The following is a 15,222-nucleotide window of genomic DNA, read 5'->3' on the forward strand; positions in this document are numbered from 1 at the left end:
GGTATGTGTCTAGAAATATATCACTCTATTTCCTTCCTCTTTTAGACAGTGCAGGACTTCCCAGATCAAGACCTACCAGCCCGTGCGCTGCAAAGCACATCGTCACTCATTCCACTGTCGGAGGACTGTGAGAACCTGCAACTCTACTTCTTTCCGGGAGGAGCCCCCGGAAGGATAAACTGAAAGCACAAGTTCTGCACCCAGAATAACCCATTCAGTTACTGTTTGTTTCTATGGTTATTAATAGCAGCTCCTGTTACCACTTACTAAGTACTATTAATGGTATTACTTCTAATTCTCATTATTACCATCCCAAGGTAGGTGTCACTCCTCTCTCATTTTGTAGACGAGGAACGGAGGTTCAGAAAGATTAAGTAACAACCAGGGTCACATTGCTAGTGCACAGAAGAAACAGGATCAAATGCAAATTTGACTCTAAATCTTTTATTTCTTCCTCTTTCCAAAGTAAATGGTGCCATAGAGCGCCCCCCCACCCCCGCTTTCCTACATACAAGTTTTAAAGTTGTTTCTTTTATAAAATCTTATTTCTTAAGTCCTACGGTTGGAAAAAGCTTGCTGGGTCAACCACTGTTAAATCTGACGACTAGAAGAAGGAAGAGCCGCAGCGAAGACATGCGTTTTCTCCTCACAATATGAGCTTCTGATTTAGGTAGGCTGCAATTCTACCACAGCCCCTTCAGTCCAGAGCATGCTGTTTGTAGTTCTAAAAAGCTACACTAAGTACTTTTATTCATGGGTGACAGTGGTTGGTGTATATACTCAGAGACAGGCAGGTTCCACTGCACCAGATTACAAAAACCACATACTGTAAGAAGGGAAAGGAGGAGGAGGAGGAGAACTGCTCTAAACCACCACTTCCCACTGGTATCTGTCACTAATGACTCTCCCATCTATGCTCTTGGCACCACTGGAAAACATTTCTCTGGGCAAGTCCTATCATCGGTAACCATGCCTATTTCTCTTTCATTTTGCTCTAAGCAAATAGAGTAAAAAAGTGCTATCCCCCCCGTCCCTTCGGGGCCAATGTCCACACTTCAACAGCATATCTAGCTCTTTATCAAAACTTTGGCTATGGGATCCAAATACCTTTTTTTCAAGTTCTTCCAGTTCTTCTGTGCTTATTATCAACTCATCTCCCCCAGCTTCAATAGTACCTTTATTTTCTCTCCATAATGTGCTTATGTCTACTTGACACCATCTTTCTCTTCTCTCTCTCCCAGAAGAGCCCATCAAATTACTTTCTTCATAACTTGTGCTTTTCAATTACCAATCCCCTAGCAGTTTCTGGCCTCTGTCCCATAATCTGATGCCCAAAATGCGGAGACAGCAGGATTCTCAAAAAGCTCGAGTCTAGTAAATATAAGCAGAGTAACTAAGCCCTGGAAAGAGGTCCTCAAACAACCTTTTAGATGTACCAGAGCACCACTTGGAAAGATTTATATCAGTTGTGGGCTGCTGGGAAAGAGGTATTTTCTAATTCATCTGGTACTCAGCAATGAGAGAAGAACTCTTACTTCAAATAAGGGCACCAAGAAGATCCTGAGGTAGTGCCAGGCTCTGTAAAGGGCATTTAGAAGGGAAAACTGGGCGGTGTAGGTGAGCCTGTCTGGGTTATAGAAAGGTCTCATGTGAAATGCAAGTGATTGTCATTACTATCATCTTTGAATAAAAAGCAGTCCTATTTCACAATGTGCCATTCATTCAAACGCTCATTAAGGTTTACTATGTCCCGAGCATTTGAGATACACTGAAGAATACAGAAAATATCATCTTTGTCCTCCAAGGGATCATACTAGTGATTCTTTTTAAGATTGTATTTATTTATTTGAGAGAGAGAGAGAGAGAAGGAGCAGAGGGAGAGAGAGAAAGACTCCCCGCTGAGCGGGGATACTGCTGCGGGGCTCAATCCCAGGACCCTGGGATCATGATGCCGAAAGCAGACACTTAACTGACTGAGCCACCCAGGCACCCCTATTCTAGTGCTTATTAACAAAGACATATTAGAATCATCTGAAGAGATTTTTCAAAACAGATGCCGGGGCCTCATCCCATGTAATTAACAATCTAAATCTGGGACCTGGTGTATGTATTTTGGAAAAAGTCCCAAGAAAGATCACCCAGATAAGCAATTAACTTAGAACAATGTCAGCTAAGAAGTCTGAATAGGTTTGTAAATATCTTGTCCTTCTGAGGGAATCCTTCTAATTGGAGCTCTTTAACAATGGGAAGACATGAAAAACTCCTCTATGTCAGTAGTGCTAAACCATCCCGCCCCGGGATCCTTTTGACAAACAGAAGTCACGGCCCCTCTTCCTGAAAAATGTTCATGCAACATTTCAACATACAATCAGGGGTTTCAGGACATCCTGAAGACTATCCCTGAACTTCTGCTCTAGAATAATTCTGAGAAGCTTTGACACCCAAATCAGAGGCAGCAGACACAGCGGCTTGGGAACCAGACCAGACCACCTAATTTCAAATTCTGACCCCGCCACGCTTACTAGCTATGTGACTTTGTGCAAGCAGTACTCAGCTCAGGGTCCTGTCTGCAGATGGAGACAACAGTACCGAACACACGGGCTGCTAGGAGAAGAGTGAGTGAACATCTGCAGCAAAACACAGAGAATGGTGCCTGGCTTACAGTAAGTAATAGAACAAGTGTTTGTGAAAGAAAAATTCCCTCCTTCACCATCTCTTTTACCTATTTATTCAGAATTTTTCATAATAAAAGATAACCATATTAGATGTAAGTGAAATCTTACACGTGCTCAAACGTAGTACTACCGCTATGCTAAAAAGGGACCGGACCAGAGGGAAAAAAAGCTTATTAGCAAACTGTTGGCTAATGACTCTTCTTGCTATTGTGTCCTTCGTAAAATACCTCTTTACAGGATCAACAGCACAGGTCACTCTGGGGGAGGCAGTTCCCTTCTTTTACAGTAGCTTTTCAGACTCTGTGTTTTGTAGCTCTCAAAGTTCTACTCTTGGCTAGAACTGCTTTCATTCCAGAATATATGGTTCTCCTGCATCTGGTCCCCGCCCACCTCTCCAGCCTAGTTCCTTAAGGTCGGCCATATCAAAATTACTTCTTGTTCCCCAAACACTGAAACTCACAGCTCTGTGCCTTCCTACATGTTGTTCTTTCTGCTTAATATATTCTCCCGAAGCTTCAGCTGTCTGAAAATACCTATTTAATCTTAAGATTTAGTTCAAGCTTAAGATTTCTCAGGAAAGCTCTATTCCCTCCCCACAGCACCCAGTGCATACACTTCCAGCACAAGATAAAATAACTGTTTACATCTGCCTCACTCACAATATCACGAGCTCTGAGTGCAGGGGCTCTCACTTTCCCTGGCATCCTAGTAACTTAATAAATATTTCTTGCATGAAATTAAGGGGAAGTTGTTGAGCAAATGGAATGAAACACTAGTTTCCCAAACCCTTTTCTACCTCTATCGTCATCTGTATGCATAACATAATCCCATTAACATCTCTCGTTAGGCAAATTGGTACTCAACGAGGCTGGGATGATAGATAAAAGCTATTTTTATTTCAACTCACTGAGCTAAAATAACATCTATATGCTAAGAATAACATAGGTAGTAAATCACAGCCCAAATACTAGATTCTCCAAGGATACGCCAATCACTCCTTAGGAGTTTAGGCCAAAAAGAATCAAGGGAAAAACACAGTATGAAGCCAGTTCAATTCCAATCTGGATGGCAGCTCTCTCAAATAGAACCTTAAAGAGTCAGTCTTAAAGAGTATAATATTGATTGCTTCAGAGTTTTCTTATTTTGAAATTTGCCATCCCAACAGGTACAGAATAGAAAGACATAATCCAGACACGCTGGAGAGTTATTTTCCGAGAGCTTTAAAATCAATGCCTAGCTTGCCTATGGGAAATCAATTATGACATATACCTACCAACTGCCTTAGTATCTTCACCTGGATAACTAATACCTCAAAATGAACATGTCCCAAACCAATTTCTTGATCTCCCCTCTCATCCCTAAACAGAACCTCCTGCTGTCTTTCCAAACTCAGTAAATAGAATAAGACAAAGCCTTCTAATAGTCCCCCTGCTTCTGCACCTGCCTCCTTCACCCCCGGTAACACTTAGTTTCCCCACTCTATTCTCAACACAGCAGCCAGAGGGATCTTAAAATGTGGGTCAGTTCATAAATACCTCTCTGCTCAAACCTCCAATGACTTCCCAGCTCACTCAGAATAAAAACCAAAGTTACAATCACCTATAATCTGATGCCTATTACCTCTCTGATGTTACATGCTGTGACTCTCTCCTTGCTAGCTCCATGGCAGCCACGGGGGCCTGCTGTTTTCCCTTGCATGTAACAGGTACTCTGCTATCTCGTGGCTTTGTGCGTTTGCTGTACCTTCTGTCTGCAATTCTCTCTCCAGAAATCTGCATGGCTCATTCCTGGCCTCCTTTAGGTTTTTGCTTAATCAAGTATTATCTTTCCACATAGGTCTTCCATGACCAACGTAATTATAGAATCACACCACCCAATCTCTAACCCCAAGACTGCCTATCCCAGTCTCTGCTTTATTTGTCCTCCATTGCCCTCATCTGACATACTACTTTACTCATTCGCTGGTTTACTGCCTGCCCCTGTGTCACACATACCCCACCCTCCAGTAGAATATAAATGCTATGAGAGAAGGGGTTTCTGTCTCTTGTTCACTACTCTCAGTTTCTAGAACAGTAACTGGTACAGAGTATCCAGTAAGAATACTGATTATAAAATATACTACTCAAAGTACCTGAAAACCATTCAGGTTTAGACAACATATAAACTCGATTTAAAGTTTCCAAAAGGACAGTACTTCAAGTTTTTTCTAGTGTACTTCCCTTAACAGAAGAGGAAAGTATGGACATATATACTGGGGTGGAAGTAGCAGGAACGGTCAGGATTAGGGGTATAATATGAAGTAGCCCACCATAAGAACAGAATTTCTTTGAAGTTCCATGCTATTCCATAATGCAACTTTATGTTTTAATATGAAAATGCGTCCATCCCTTTACCTTTGAGTAAAACTGATGCTCCAGGCAAAACGTGCCGTGTGTATTCTTTGCTTTAAGTACCTCCTAGCAGTGTGTTGAAAAACTGTGGCTCATGACCAAGTGATGCTTCTTAAAATTAATACAGTGGGTTGAAGCTGGTATAAGAAAAAAAATAGAGGGGCACCGGCTGGTGCAGTTGGTTAAGCGTTGACTCCTGATGTCAGCTCAGGTTGTGATCTCAGGGTCGTGAAATTGAGCCCTGTGCCAGGCTCCGCGCTCAGTGGGGAGTCTGCTTAAGACTGTCTCTCGCTCTCAAGTAAATAGATCTTCTAAAAAATAAAATAGAATGGAAAATATCATAGCGCATCTCATGAGGGGTTGTGATGTTTCCCAAAACTGTTCCAGTGTCGTATTATGTGTGTGTGTGTTTACCGTGTAAAATATATTTCTTCCTGTGAGTTTCCATCAAGAAAGTATAAAAGCCGTAACACACACCATGTTAAGGGCAAGCCGTGAGGAAATGGATTCAGTCGGCAAAAGAACAGAATGCACACCTCAGCTTCTGCTCGGAGGATGCCTAAAGCAGATCACAGATGGTACCAAAGAGCAGATGACCTAATCCTCTATTCCTTTGCTCTGTCACGTGCAACATGTGGCCATAACATGAACTTGCCTCTCAGGGACATCAACAGGAGGAGCGAACAGAAATGATTATGAGGCACTTGGAAAACACAAGAGCGGGCTATAAATGCTTAATAATAATAATGATTTTTAAAAGTTACTTTCAGTGGCTGCTGGGGAAAGTGCAGCCTGTCAACTTCAGCCCGTAAGCAGCAATTAGCTTCCTTCCATAGCATCGGAAGCCTGCTGCAGTAGCTGCGGCCTCTTTATGGTGCACAGCTGGAGACGAACAGGCTAAATTAATATTCTAACCTTGTTCCAGTGTACTCACAAGTACTATAAAAAGGTACGAGATGAACTCAGTCTGAACCCTGGTAAATGCGGCCTCTCGCCAGAGATAACCGCAGGCGGCACTGCCACAGGAAAAACCCAGGCGAGTGGCACACAGCTCACCTCTGAGAGTGTTATCATCTACTCTTCCATGACGTCACGCGTGACCTTTCCAAGTCTCTGAAGAATATTTTTTTCTTTCATTCCTCCTCTCCATTTAGCTTTTGGAAAGATTATTTGCAGGCTGGTCCAAGCTAGGACCAGGCAGTGACGCCAACCATCTCCAGTTCTCTGAGGAATGATGATTCAGATGTGTTCTCAGCACCACACCACCTAGTCCACAGATCCTGGGGGAATGGCTCTGAGTGACAGGTTTTTAATGGCACACAACTGTGTGATGTATGTCATCTGAAACTCAAGCAGAAGGAGCTCTTTCTGCTAGCTGCTGGAGTTACCAGCTGTAGTTCTGCGTTCATGGTCAATGCCACCTTTAGTATAAATATGGTGTTCCATTTCAAACCCCACTGACCAATAAACTGAGAATTCTCAGAAATTAAAGTTGAAAGGAGAAAAGAAATTACAGTGAAAAATATAGCAGAAATAATCATGAAACCTGCCACAGAAAGTGTCAATTTACTTTTCTTCTGATTAAATCTGAACTCGAACAGCATCTTTCTTCAGTTTCCTTCCAAGACGGAGATTCAAACAAGAACCCTCTAGCTATATATTCTTTCTTACTCCACCCAACAAATCAGATGGGATTACCTGGCCCTGAACAGCCCTCCAACAGCAGTAACAACCTGGTGTGTATTGTAGATAAAAGCCATACTTGTTCACTCTCAAAAGGTTAGGACTTTCTCATTGTTAAAAGTGCAAGGACAGTGGAACTCGTTACAGGGAAAACGTGACAGGTTCCCCATCTCCTGCTAAAAGCAGTGGCGCCATGTTTCTAGTTTTCTCTCGGGCAACAACATGCACTTCAGCATGGCTAAAGGTTCTGTGCTCAGACAGCTCTTAGAAGGGAAAGGAAAGCTCTGAACAGACCTCCAGATGAGCTCTTAAACAGTAAATCCTCTAGTAGCTTATGTAATTACGGGGCTTTAGAACAGCAATGAGATCCTAAGAGCCAAGCTCTCTTAGTAGGCCCTGTTTTGAAAGGAAACCAGAAGAACCAGGACTCCTCCTGTGGTCCCCATCCGGTCAGGAGATCTGCTTAATCTCAAGCTCAAAAAGCTTCCAAAGAGTTTACACCATGAATTAGAACAAATTAGAACACAGTCCAACTTAAATCTCGAGAACACCAAAGATGAAGATTGTAAAGTGGTACGGCTAGATGGTGGTTTAAAAGACTCTTGGATAAAACTGTCAAAATCTTCCCGTTTGGGCAGGAGTAAATCAGAATGATGAGTGTCCACTGAAAGAAGCCCAAGGCGCAGGAGCAGCGTTAGAGCTACTGGAATCAAACTGTGTAATTCTTTTGACACTTGAACCAGACCCTCAAGTACTGCTTTAAAAAAGAAACCCCTCTCCTTCAAAGCCATTTGGAAACAAGGTAGATAGGTCACAATGTTCACACAAGATGACCCGCGTGGAGGGCAGAAAAAGCAGCCTACCCGTGGCGGTCACTCAAGCCACAGGCAGCGCAGGTCAGGCTGAAAGCACGGCGCCAGCCTTGTGACAGCTCACGCCAGAGTGGATTTCAGCCTAGAGGGGTCTCGACCCTTTTACTCCTTACCTCTGAATTTATAAACAATCACACCCATTCCCACCAAAGCAAACTCTTCTGACAGCAAGTGCAAAAAATTCTGGAATTGGGAAGAGCCAGACCTTCAACTTTTAAAAATTTCTTTACCGTTCTCTTTCCCTTTAANGGCGAAAGTTAGACTGTTTTGAGTATTTGAAAAAATTGTTTTCTAGCAAAGGATGGAGCAACGAGATACAATAAATATCTACTGGCAAACAACAACTTTCGCTCTTCCTATTAAAATTTGTCTCCCTGGAGCTTTGTGTCTATCAGGATTATGAAAAAGGCTTCTTCCTGGTCTCACAGTAAAAGGGAATTGTTCGGCTCTAATTCCTATCAGGCATCCAAATGATGTTGGTTTTCTCCGAGGTTCTAAGACACTTACAGAGCACCCTTCAGCTTCCAAATTTACTCTGAAAATATCATCCAAAATAGCCTTAGGTAATTAGGGTAGAAGTTTAATAAATAGTTGCATGGTGGCAATTTGTTTTATTTAAAGTGGCACACAGACATAGGTTAGCAACAGAAAAAGTTCTCCAAATATTAGAACAGTAACATATTCTATTTTCCTAGTTATCTCCAATCTTGGAATTAGGGCCCATTAATGTGCTGTGCTCTTGCTCCTTCAAATACTGATGAACAGAGTAAATCAACAGATTCTAATGTTTGCTCTGTCCACTTGAGAGAAAATGAATTTGAATTTGTAGGCCTTGGATTAAAACTGGGTCTGAGGGGCACGTGGCTGGCTCAGTCAGTGGAGTATGCTGACTCCTGATCTTGGGGTTGTAAATTCGAGCCCCACGTTGGGTGTAGAGATTACTTACAAATAAAATCTTAAAAAAAAAAAAAAAAAATGGGACTGAGGCCAGACCCACTCAGGTACAAGGGTATTAAATCAGAGTCAGGGGGTAGGCTATAACGTCACTGAGAAACAACAGGCAGGGACAGTGTCTGGGGGTACTCTGCTTGCTGAGAACGAGGAAATGGCCTTGCTGAGTTTGGTTCAAGAACCACATGCGTCTAATATTTGTAAACACTTCCTTAAATGAAAACAAAAAGTTCATTCAATAACAAATAATTATGAAGTACTGTGTGCCAGGCATTGTTATTGTTCTGGGCCTGGGAGATAATACCAGTGAAGAAAAAACCCAGAGAGACAAAAACTGTTGCCCTTTTAGTTTGCATTCTAGTGGGAGAGGAGGTGGAGGTGATAACGAATAAGCACATTAAGCAGTATCTAACATGGGTCAGTGCTCTGGGGAAAAATAAGGGTAAGGGAGGGTCCAGAGTACTGGGAGGAGAGAGAGGAATACTTGTTCAAATGTACTATTTTAGCAAAGGCCTGAAGGAGGTAAGTAAGCCATGCATATGCAGATTGGGAAAAGGAACATTCCAGATACGGGAAACAGCAAATTCAAAGGCCCCGAGGTGGCAGGGTACCTGTCTGAGGGTCAGTAAGGGAGCCAGTGTGGCCACAGTGGAGTACGGAAAGACGGGCGAGATGCAATCAATGAGGAAAGGCACGGCTAGATCCAAAGGGCCCTGGAGACCACTGCTGGGATTTTAGCTCTTCCAATTAGAAAAAAAAAATCAATGCAAGTTCTTCCAGATTGGCAGGACTCTAACAGGGCAGTGGTACAGCAAAAATTAAGCAGTCACCATAACTCTGACAGAACTATGCCTACGTGGACAGGGTCATTGGAGAGGGCGGCTGTGTGCCTCATAAGGTACCTGGGTCAAGGGCAAATAATGCTAAGATCCACTGCATCTGCTCCGGCTTTAGGTAGCTCCCACATTTTTAAGAAGTTTTAGATGTCAGGCAAAATAAATCAGAAACTTTTTTTTAAGATTTCTTATTTATTTATTTGTTAGAGAGAGAGCAAGAGCAAGAGAGAGAGCAAGAGCACAAGCAGGGGGAGCTGCAGGCAGAGGGAGAAGCAGACTCCCTGCTGAGTAAGGAGTCCGATGCGGGACTCGATCACAGGACTACAGGATCATGACCTGAGGCGAAGGCAGACACTTAACCAATTGGGCCACCCAGGTGCCCCAGAATAAATCAGAAACTTACAGCAAATGTAAATGTGACCTCTTTCTGCCAATATAGAACCAACTGCCATACTATCCTGACCAATCTGGTTATTATCCAGAAACCTCTACTGCAAACCCCAAATTCTCTCCTCCTCCAGCAGCCTACAACAGAATGACTCTATCCAGTTTCAGTTGCTAAAAACAGCCAGCAATATTTTCATAGGCCTTTCAGCCTGCCTGACAGTTCCCCAAACTTATCTTAACAGGTTCTGCCAGATCGATAAAGGCTCTAAGCCTAAAGGCACCACTCTCCCTCTCTCTTTCCCTTGAGAAAGCTGGCTGATGTGCCCTTGGTTGCGGATGCCGCCTCTCAGAATACTATTTGCTGTGACGGCATGAACTGTTTGCTATGTAGGGCTTACTGTTAAACGTAAAAATAAATTTAATACAAACTGTACTGAATTACAAAATGGTGAAGACAGGACTAGTAAACTACCACTTAAAGTGACTAGATAATCCACACCCCAGTCTGCTATGTCGTAAGACAGAAGACCCAATGGAAATTCACAGACCTCAGTAATGAGAGAGAATTAACATTACTCATTTTTAGATCCTAGGCTAAAAGTGATCTAGAATCTAAACTAGGTTCTAGGTAACCAACATACAGTCTCAGATTAGTTAGCAGCAAATCAGAAATCAAATGGGTTCACAGGTGTGCTGTGTTATCGAACCTTAACGTGGACAAAAGGAGGGCATACAGCTTCCAAGGTGCCTAGGCACACCAACAGGCCACCACGTGCAGACGTCGGCTCCGACTAGTTTTACTGAGGCAACAGATCAGACATAGAAGGGGCAGAAATCATTCTCAGGAGCACCAGCTATGGAATTGAGAAGTTTTGTGCTTTCAGCCTTCCAACTCCTTCAATGGCTTCTGCTGTTACCACAGCGAGGACCACCATTTCTTCACACACTTCTCAAAGATGATTAAATAATATTTTCCTTGGTCTCCAAACTGGAACTGATTCTAAGTACATTTACCAGTGTCTCTATTTCTAACCACTTTTTCTACTTAAAATTAGAACAATAAAACTGACATCTATTTGCAGTGCACACAAATAAATGTCCTTCCATAAATTTAGGCTTTCCTGAAGTGGACTGAAAGGGAAAATGAATTCAGACTGAACATATTTTCATTACAGGCCCACCTAACTAATTTTCAGGCCCTATGAACCTTGATTCAGAAAGAAACTTGTTCTGTAACTGCAAGCTGTAGAACTAGGATCTACACATAGAATTTAGAGGAAAACATATTTTAGTTCAATAGAAATAATTTAACAGTTTTAAGATGAACGGGCCACCTTAGGGTAGTAAATCACTAGTAGTATTCATGTAGATGTTGAGATGCTATGACTGCTAATACAGGGTAAACTCCATCAGAAACAGGGCTTGGGGCTGGATGGCTCAGTCGGTTAAGCGTATGACTCTTGGTTTCGGGTCAGGTCATGATCTCAGGATTGTGAGATGGAGCCCTAGGTGGGCTCCGCCGCTCAGCACAGAGTCTGCTTGAGAGTCTCTTTTTCCCTCTCCTTTTGCCTCTTCCCCCTCTTGCTCTCACTCTCAAATAAATAAATCTTAAAAAAAAAATAGAACTTGAAAGTTTTATTTTCAAGGTGTATGGACCTCAATACCATGAAGCCTATGCATAACTCCTACATAAAATTTGTGAATAAAGCAAATTATTTTAGCTCAATGAACATGATGCTACAGCAAAATATGAGAGTGTAAATATGAATGAGGGCAGGACATGGCTCTCAAGTGGGCTTCAATTCAGCTGAGAAAAATCCCAGTGAGCTCTCCTTAATTCCAAGTCATGATGTAGTGTAAAGCTTTAAGGCTTTGCATAAAGATTATTAGCCATAATGAGATCTTAGGGACTAGAAAGAGGTACCTACTTTTTATTCAGAATTCAAAGTCCCCTACTACATAAAGATCACAACGTTACATCTACTTTCCAATTATTTATCAAATCAAAACCACAAAATTGATTCCATTTTTCATTATCGACTCCTAACTTACCATCATGATATCAAGATGGCTGGGATTTTAACAGATGAAAACCCACAAATCACTTTTATTACCACTTTAGAACTACGGTGTGAAATTCATTATTTGCTCAGGATTTGCAGCTTGGGCCTCTGTTACTTGGGTAATCTGATCTCAGAGACCCTCCCCCCCCCCTTTTTTTTTTTAAGATTTTGTTTATTTGACAGAGAGAGAGACAGCCAGCGAGAGAGGGAACACAAGCAGGGGGAGTGGGAGAGGAAGAAGCAGGCTCCCAGTGGAGAAGCCTGACACGGGACTCAATCCCAGAACACTGGGATCACGCCCTGAGCCGAAGGCAGACGCTTAACGACTGAGCCACCCAGGAGCCCCCAGAGACCCTTTTTTTATGAGGAACTAGGTCCCAAGCTTGGGTGTTTTGAGAACTGAATTCTAGATTTCAGGAACAACTGTGTCCGGCCATTGACGCGAGATTTATGATCCATTGGACCATCTCTGCTTATCAGAATACAGAATTCTTGTCTACTGCTTATGGGTGGTTATTCAAACAGGGCAATTGCTATTAATAGATATATATTCTAAAATAGAGTCTCAGAAGCCAGTAGTTGAGGGCCAGTTACAGAAAGACAAAAGATACTGCCTAGAATCTTGATTACCTTAATAAAAAGGATAAGGAGTATTCTCAACAGGGATAACCTAGTAAAAAAAAGCAGTATCTAGTATATAAGATACTCTAATTTCTCAGATGAGACATGAAAAGTACATCAAATTTGAAGCAGCAATCACAGAAAGTAATTTTCTCTTTCTTTGGTAGTAAAATGTTTTCATCCTTCATAACCAAGCCTCCATGACCTACATATTGCTAATGGAATATTTCAGGTTCTGTCCTGTCTACAGGGGTTATTTTCAGCACTGGATCTATCTGTCCGACCTGGGAATCTCTTAATAGTTCCCATAAAATCTACCACTTCAAGGACTCTACAGCTATTCAAGCAGCATGCAGTCCCATAAAAGCAATCAGAGTGCACAGTCCTCAACTGTGGATCCTGAAAGACCAAAGGAGGTTTTTAACACTGAACTGGTTTGGCTTGCACAACAGTCAAGAAAACTCAGCAAATGCCAAGCTGGTTAGCTTCATCTGATGGAAGCTGCTGAAAAGGTCTTCCATTTGGAAGCATTTATCAGTTTTTCTGGTATAATAGCTACAGCTGTGGGCTTTCTGAGTGTGAACTGACATATGTAAGCCATGAAATATCAGGGACAGGCACCATCTGCAACTGATTGTCTCACAGGCTGGGACTCAAATGTAGGAGTACAAGGGACAGAATTTTTTCAAGGCCATACACTGGCAAAAAAAAAAAAAAAAAAAAAAAAAAAAAAAGCCCTTTTGGTTGACTAAGATCTTAAAGATATGCATAAATAGGACTGTAAGATTGTGTTCTCTGCAGCTGAGATCTTCAGCACTTTCTGCCCTAATTATTCAAAGGTTAAAATGAAAGAAGTTGTTTTAGAAGAGACATTCAAAGAAAAAAACTAAGAGACATTTTCGCTAATATTCATCCTATCAAACAATACTTATGTGGGGTTTAAAGGCGAGAGATCAATAACAAACACCATATACAGGAAAAACCCAATCCTTTATCCATGCGTTTACCTCTAAGGCTCCTAATTATAAAGTGGTATAGAAGGAAGGAAGAATTTTTATAAAGGTGCTATCAAGACTTTCAGGTAAAGATAGTAGACTGAAAATCACAATAATAAAAATAATAAAATCACATAATTAAAGAAAAAAATTTAAAGGTATAAATTATAAAGACAGGGAAGGAAAAAAATACAAGAGCAACAAAATCTTGGTGACTGCAAAAGACATGGATTAGCACCACCACCACAATTCTCAAAGGCTCGGGACTGGCAGCACATCTGGAACTGTATGGAAGGGAAAGAAAGAGGATTAAGATGCTGTTGGAGTCCCAGATGCCCACCACCACTCTAACCTACCTTAGCCCCTCAGCAAAAAAGTAAAGATTAATTCTTTTAGAGGATAAAATACATGGTACTTTGAAGGGGATGCCAGACATGGCTGAGGGGTGGTGGATTCAGTGAATTTATGCATAATGAATACTGAGACTCTCCAGCCATCTTTCCCAATTTAGCTGCCAGAAAGCTGGCAGAAAGCCTTTATATTCTAGACAAGAGAGTCAAAGATAATTTTTGGAAGAAGTAAGCCAGCCCAAGAAGATAGACGTGAAAGTATAGAGGATTCTAGCTGCCCTCAGTGATGAGTAAACTGTAGCTCTGGTCCTGGGTCTCATGGTTTGGAAAGCCATACTATACTCTGATCTTCCTCTGGCCTCCCTGCAACCCACGGACAGAAGAACCATCAGGACCAAAGACATGTGCCCAGAGAGAACATACAAAATCTCCTGGCAGACAGACCCAGGGCCTGCTTGAGATACTTCTAATCATTTTTCCTGAAGGTCAGTAAGCATACCCTTAGGTCCAAGGGATGGCCAAAGGGTAGAGATGGGATGAAGGAGAGTAGGATGCGAAGCAGGGTTCTCCAGTTGTACTCCTGAGTGGACAAATGGGGAATTTTAGCAAAGAACCAAATGAAAATCCTAGAAATGAAAAGTACAACATGTGAAATGAAAATTATAGTGGATGAATTTAACAGAAGGCTATAGCCTACAGAAGAATGAGTTGTTATACTTGAAGATAGATCAATAGGAATTATCCAACATGAAAAACAGAGAGAGACAGAAGATAAAAAGAACAGTTTCAGTGATCTGAGGGACAATATCAAGTGGTCTTACATTTGTGTAACTGGAGTTTCAGAAGGAGAGAGAGAACTGGGCAGGAAAAATTTGAAGAAATAATTGTAAAATTTCCCCAAATTTGGGAGAAACTATTGACTTATAGATCCAAGAAGGTCAGTGAACCCTCAGCCAGATAAATACAAAGAAAACACTTAGGTACATAATGTTAAATTGTTGAAAACCAAAGATAAAAGAAAAAGAGGGAACCCACAGATCAGCACTGTCCAAGAAAACTTTCTGCAAAGGTGGAAATGTTCTGCTTCCATAATGCCCAACCTAGTTACTACTCGCCACATGTGCATCTGAAATGTGACCAACGCAACTGAGGAAATGAGATTTCTATTTTATTTAATTTTAATTAATTTCAATGTATATAGCCACATATGGCTAGTGCCCCTCACAATAAACAGTGTAGCCAAAGAGAATTATGAGATATCAAGCCATCCTAACATGTGCACTTTAGTGATTCAAACAACAGTAACAATAAAACCAACAAAACAGCTTAAGGTACTGAGATAACTGGAAACCTCAACACTGGGTACTTCATGTTAAGGAATTCTTGTTAATTTTTTAGT

At 41.7% G+C, this 15,222-nt stretch overlaps 1 protein-coding gene across 7 annotated transcripts in view; it reads right to left on the reverse strand.

Annotated features, from left to right (window-relative positions):
- AP2B1 (adaptor related protein complex 2 subunit beta 1) overlaps positions 1–15,222 on the reverse strand; it is a 119,481-nt gene that overhangs the window by 14,324 nt on the left and 89,935 nt on the right. Inside the window, exon 19 of one of the 7 annotated variants that reach the window (XM_008695411.2) lies at positions 12,638–13,757. The exons of the other annotated variants lie outside the window; for them this stretch is intronic. Coding sequence (XP_008693633.1) covers positions 13,626–13,757 — 132 coding nt within the window. The 3' untranslated portion in view covers positions 12,638–13,625. Of the gene's footprint in view, positions 1–12,637; positions 13,758–15,222 lie in introns of those variants that run through there. 7 annotated transcript variants of the gene reach the window in all.

Source organism: Ursus maritimus, unplaced genomic scaffold, assembly GCF_017311325.1.
Source record: "Ursus maritimus isolate PB19 unplaced genomic scaffold, ASM1731132v1 scaffold_24, whole genome shotgun sequence".
Lineage (NCBI taxonomy): Eukaryota > Metazoa > Chordata > Mammalia > Carnivora > Ursidae > Ursus > Ursus maritimus.